Here is a 6088-nt window from a genome sequence, read left to right on the forward strand (position 1 = left end):
TGTGTGGATGACAGTGAGGGGAAGGTATACAATAAAAATGAGATGATGAGAGATGCACAATTAATGAATTCTTACCTTACAACCAAGCAGCTTATAGCCGTGTAGTTCATGTTGCTAAGAGATTGCACTGTATTTGCTATTCAAAGAAGCAGAGCTTTATAGTATAGAAGCTGGTTCTTTTCTGGTTAGTCACTTGACCAGATTCCAGAGCCAAAACGTTTTTTGGATGTAGGTAAATCTGACAGTTACTTAACTTCAGAACTTGTGCTTATGTGTGTTTCATAGTCACAAAACTGTCAAATCACAAGTGGCAGATGGTCCTCTGAATGATGTCTGTAGGAGAAAGAGTGTTGTATGAATATTGAATGGTGGAATGTCTGCAACACTGCAAAAGACAGGAAGAAATTAATTGAGAGGATAAATTTTCATGCAGATACTGAGAGAAAATGTACTTTGAATCAAAACAAATATCTGGACAAATTTTTGTTGGCAAGATTGAAATACTGTTTTGAGTTACTTTAAAAAAAGTAGGTGAACTCTTAAAATATGTAATCTTTTTCCCCAATGAAAACCCTCTCTTTCCTTTTCTTCAGTGACTTTTATGCAAGTGATAGAATGACTGAGTAATTTTCTCAATTGAAAGTGAATGCTAACTTTTGAAAGTTTTAAAGGGAAAATTTAATGTAAGATGGAGAAAGCCAGGATTTTTCTTCCCTGTTTGTAAATGGTCTTAAGTTTCAAAAAATGCATGCGATTAAATAAGATTATCAGATCCCTGCCAGGTGCAATTTCTAATGTACCTTCAAAATTTGAGTTAGGTGATTAATTTTATACTTTCCTAGGTTGTACTTGTAGCTTGATCTCCACATATTCTCAGAGATAACGTAGCTCCATGAGCCATGCTCAGCTTAATCAAAATAATCATGTATGTGCAGGAAACCAAGGGTTAAAGAAAACTGCAACTGTTATTATTAGACAAAGATCTGTGGAAGGTTAAGAGCATTCTACTTCACCCTCTTAGGCTTTCTGTTAGGGCTGTCACTTTTCTGGCTACTTGGCATTTTTCTGGTGCCTCAGTAGCAGATTTGCTGGCTCTTTTGACTGTTACATACATGGGAAATGTGATGCAGAAAGTTGTCCTTACTCAGTTCTTTTTCCAGGGTCATCCTCTTTGAGTTTCTAGGGTTTTCAAACCCAGGTCATTGGCAAAAGCTCAGGACTTTGGCTCGTGTTCAGTCTCCAAGTTTTCTGTTTGTGGGCATGTCAGGCCAGCATCAGGACCTGTACATGTGCTTCTCTGAATGGAAATCCATGTCTTGTCCTTTCAACTGGCTGCTGACTTACACCGCTTGGAAGGAGATCTTTCACATGTGGTCCCGCCCCTGTCCAGGCATCCCTGAGAGTGGTCATTTTCCAGAGACCTTTTGTTAGAGTAGCAAAGTTGGTTTTTTTAAAGTAATTGAAATGGATCAAAGCTCTCCCAGCATCTGCTTACATTGTGCCTCTCCCAGACAGGTAAGTGCGTTTTCAGCTGCTCCAAACTGAGGCAAATTTTTAAAACTGCAGGCATGATAATAGTGACGTAAATGGTAAATCTGATTTGCTGCGAAGTGCTGTGAGCTCAGGCTTGTCTTTTCTAAAAAAAAGAAAAACGCAAAAATACACAACAAAACAAACCAACTCAAAACCAATAGACGAAATTCTTTAAAAGATTATAGTAGCGATAGCCTTGTTTTTAAACAGCTAACCAGCCCCTAGCAGAACTTGGCCTCTCTGAAAATACTGGAGCACTCAGAACCTAAAATACAGAAGATGGAAAAATTAGACTTATGTAAAATCAGTTGTACTAGCTTTTCACTGGCCACACTTAGAGGAGAGCACACTCTTTAATAAGTGATGTATTTATTGATAATAAAACACACCTGAGATTTTACTCATAATGGTAGATTTTACAGGCAGTAACCTAATAGCTTGAGCCGGCTGTTTGTGGCTCATTTAAAAACTTTGACCTTGTCCCTTCCCCACCTTGGCTTTCTTACAGTGGCCACAGCAGTATCCTTGTCTTGTAGGAACTGTGATGCATTTTTTATGAGGAAGCGCTCCGAGGCATTGAGTGGGGAAACAATTATATGTAAAAGGAACACTCAAGGCATTAATGTGTCTTGATGGTGTTGAGAAGGATGAATGTCAGTGGAAAACATACTAATTTGTTTATAAAAAAATAACATTCTGGTCAAATATTGACACACTCTAACATCTTTGAGTGTACAAGAAGTGATATGAGTAACTCTAAGCACTCAGTAACAGTTCATTAATGGCAAAAATCAGTAAATCGATTGTTTAGACCTGTGAACAGGAAATCAGACTTCTGTTCCCTGTGAACTAGGTGACAGAGTTGCTGCGGGTTCAGCCTAGATGCATAATTTTGTGTGTCGTACAGGTAGAAGATTTTAAAAGGGAATCTATCGATATGTAAATCATCCTTCCACTTCAGTAGCAAAACAGTTTTACATATAAACATGGGCTGACCACCAGCATGCAAGAAGATTGTGCCTAGAAAAATACCCTTTGATGTTAATTTATTGATTTTTATTTAGCTTGGGATGGTTTTATGTTTTTCACTCTGTTACAGTGTGTTTGGATAACCAATGAGGACACCAGAGTTGAATATTGATGTTTATTGAATAATTCATATCAAATAAACACTTTTGGGAGTCTGACCACAGAAAGTAAAAGCATTCCTTTGAGAGGAGAGAAATCAGAAATCCTTATTGGAAGAAAAGGATGTCTGCTTATTTCATTCTTAAATGTCTGAGGAGAATGCACGATTTCAAGTGGCATGATGGACATGTGGACACACCAGGGTGGGAGTTCTAGTATGGGATGTACCAGTCAGGTTCACAACTTGCGATTGAGATGCTCTGCGATGCATTAACCCTTTGCACTGTGCAGCCTCTTAGATGAAAAAGGATTTTATGTGGCAGTTTCAAGTCAAACTATGAAGTCGGTCATCTAATCTGTTCCTGTTGGAAAAGTTCCTATCTCAGTTCAGTGCTTACTGTCTGGACAGATTGTAGTGTGCAAGGGTTCAGGTCTCATTGTGTCTAAATGTATCACTTAGAATTGAAAAACTATTCAATTACAAATAATGCCTTTATTTGAAATAACTGGCGTATGTTGTTCTTTTTTCTCTGTCTCTATTAATTGACTGATTTCACTGACGTGAGAAGAAAGCATGTAATTATTCCACTTTAGTAGCATCAGAACAGATATTTAAGAGCCTGGTTTAGCCATTTGGGAACAGAAAACTGGACACACATAGTGGGATTATTTTGGGGTCTGGGCTGATAAGGAAAGGAGCACTCTTAACTTCCTAAAGTGGGAGAGCTGAAGACTCTGAGCACTTGCCTGTCCCATTCAACTGGGTCCTTTAGTTCCTTTAAGTGTGTGACAAAGCCGTTAACTTAAACGGGAACACACTGAAAGATAGGTGCAGAGGTCAGCAGCAGGAAGCCAAAAGGGAGCGAACAGAATTTTTTAGTGATCTGGCAGTTTACTTCACCAAATGCAAACGAGACACAATTATTTTCTCATTCCTCTGTTTCACTCTCCCATGCTGATCTCTTTCCTGGGTGCTGACGTTTTTCTTCTACCCTGTCTTTGCTAACATTTTCTACTAAATCAAGCAACAAGCTGCCTTTGTTACAGGTGAAGGACTCCTGAAAGTTGCAGGGGCCTGCATCACCTGGGCTGTCAGAATCCCAGTGCCTTTTTCCAAGGTGCTGGTGTTTCTCACCGTATTGGTCAATTAGGTCTACCTCATCATTCCAGCCTCTTTTGCTAGGATGCTGGTGCTTGTACGTCAGATACCTTCTGCCTGGATGCTGTCTTTTGGACAACTCATTCAAGTAGGTTAGCTGTGCCCTAGGGGTGTCAGCATACTGATCCGACAATGACCTTCTGCCAGGGTGCTGTCGCTTTTTCAGCTCCAGATAGCTGTCAAGGTCATCTTCTGTCTCTCTTTTCCCTGGATGCTGCCTCTTCTGAGTGTCTCCATAAGATGTGTCTTCCTCAACATCTCTTTTTCCAGGATGCTGTCTCTTCTCCAGGTCGCTTAAGTACTTTTTCCCAGGGTGTTGTCTTTTGAAAAGCCATTCTGGCAGATGAGCATTTGATTCTGTCCAGGGAAAAGAATAATGTTAATGAGTCCCCACAATCCTCACTAAGGAAGTTGAAATGAGAATTTGTGGAGTTCTGTGGTGCAGGATCGTAATCTGTTGCACATTATGCCTATTTAATTGCACAGTTAACTGTGTGGTCTTGAATTTGATCACTCTGCGTGACATCTGTCAAAACAGTTCTGGCACATTTTTAGCAAGGATGGATTGATACATTAGGAACTAGCTGCAGCCAGATGGGAAGACATGCAATGACAGAGCCTAATGTGTTGATTCAGGTAAATGCGTCAGATATTTACTTGAGTAAAGGGAAGTGAGTAAAAGATGCTGAGCAGCTGGAAGAAATCAGCTGCAGAAGCTGGGTATGGGGAGGAGCTGGAATTCAGCGTGAGACAGGGAAAGGATAGGGCTGAGGCACAAGTAGAAGCAGGGATGTGGACATCTGAAAGCCAGCTCAGTATTTCCAGCTACCAATCATAACTCTATTAGTATCTCTTACTCATTCTTAAGCTCTTTTTAATATTTCAGGTCTTGGATCGACATAACCGACCCTCAGCATTCATGTGAAGAGGGAGGAAGGCTTTTTCTATGGGCACTCGGGGCCAGCTCCTCTTTCCACTCTGAAAGGGCTCTGTGCTACTTGCTGGTGGCAGCCTATGTGCTGCTTCTTGCAGTCCCCAAGCCTGATTTGCTTCCACTGCTGTGACTAGTGAGAGCAGAGCATCACTCAGCTAGGAGGTGGTGGATGCTAGAGCAGCCTCTGCATTCCCAGCCACAGAAAATCCCACCTCTCTTGGGGTGTAGAAACCAGTGGGTTGAACAAGTAGGTGAATGGCACCACTCCCACCTCCAATTAACATTAGGTACAGGGTCCACAACTGAGGAATGTCCTCCACGTGTCCTCTTAGAGCTTCCCTAGGGAAGTACTTGCCAGATGGGCAAGTTTTCTGTGACAGGCTTCTACCTTATTATGGAGCTGCTCCTTAGTGATGGTATAGCATTGCCTAAGCGGGGAGATCTTGGAGGAGAAAGTGCCTTTTGAGAACTCTGTGTCAGTGTATTGCAGCAGACTGCTATCCTTCCCCTCCCCTTAGTTAGAGTAATAAATATATACATTAGAACTTGGGAACTATCCATTGCATCTCATGATCTCAGCCATGCACTGTGCCAACATTACCAGATGGATGTCCCCAGTGTTACATATACCTTTATTCATCTCTTCTTCCTTTTCAGCTTTCTTGAGGACAGACCGAAGAATGAGGCTTTTGGATCTCTGCAGGATGTCATCCAGGGGACTTCTTCCCATGTTCTCACTTCCCTCTGGAAGGGACTGCCCCCCGTTGAGGCAAACACCAGACAAGGTCAGGCAGAGGAGTAGCAGTGGCAGCTGGATAGGTGGCATTGTGGGACGGAGGTTCCTGCAACTTCCATGAGAGAGAGAACAACACAGGAGGAGGATGGAGCAAACAAACCTAGCAATAATAGCAATATTTCCAGGCACTGAAAAAGAAACATGGCAGTGCTGTAGGGACTGAAGTCTCTTATGAAGGTCCTTCCTCATTTCTGTTACTAACCTCTCAGTTTATTTTATATTCTTCACAGAATCTGTAAATTCTTCATAATTAAAACCAGGCACTTGTTCATCTTTCTGGCAGAATAAGTATGAACGTTTTAAATACCTAACATCCTGATGCACACAGATGGTTCTGAAAGCCAGTGATTTTGTTTTGCCTTCTGCCAAGAGACAAAAATAATATACCTCTTGAACTCTATGTTAAATGTTGCCCCATGAGGTACACACACATATACATGCACTATCAGTCTCCACCATACAATTCCCTTTGCTGAGGGTTCATTTCAAAATAATACTGGGATTTGCAGCACTTTCATTCCACCTTTAGTTAAAGCCT

General features: G+C 41.3%; 1 protein-coding gene across 1 annotated transcript; it reads right to left on the reverse strand.

Moving 5' to 3' along the window:
- Positions 1–3590: 3590 nt before the first annotated feature.
- Positions 3591–5580, reverse strand: TRH (thyrotropin releasing hormone). Its single transcript, XM_009954187.2, has 2 exons — positions 5385–5580; positions 3591–4177 (listed from the first exon to the last, which is right to left on the reverse strand). The coding sequence occupies exons 1-2, from the start codon at positions 5578–5580 to the stop codon at positions 3591–3593; spliced, it is 783 nt and encodes a 260-aa protein (XP_009952489.2).
- Positions 5581–6088: the final 508 nt, after the last annotated feature.

This window comes from Leptosomus discolor, chromosome 9, assembly GCF_034619465.1.
Source record: "Leptosomus discolor isolate bLepDis1 chromosome 9, bLepDis1.hap2, whole genome shotgun sequence".
Lineage (NCBI taxonomy): Eukaryota > Metazoa > Chordata > Aves > Leptosomiformes > Leptosomidae > Leptosomus > Leptosomus discolor.

Bases quoted from the DNA above. Each gene is read 5' to 3' on its own strand.
- TRH (XM_009954187.2), bottom strand. From the start codon at position 5,580: ATGCCACCTATCCAGCTGCCACTGCTACTCCTCTGCCTGACCTTGTCT. The intron at 4,178-5,384 runs GTATATGTAACA...TTCCCTGGACAG, and splicing joins GGAAGAAGAGATGAATAAAG to AATCAAATGCTCATCTGCCA.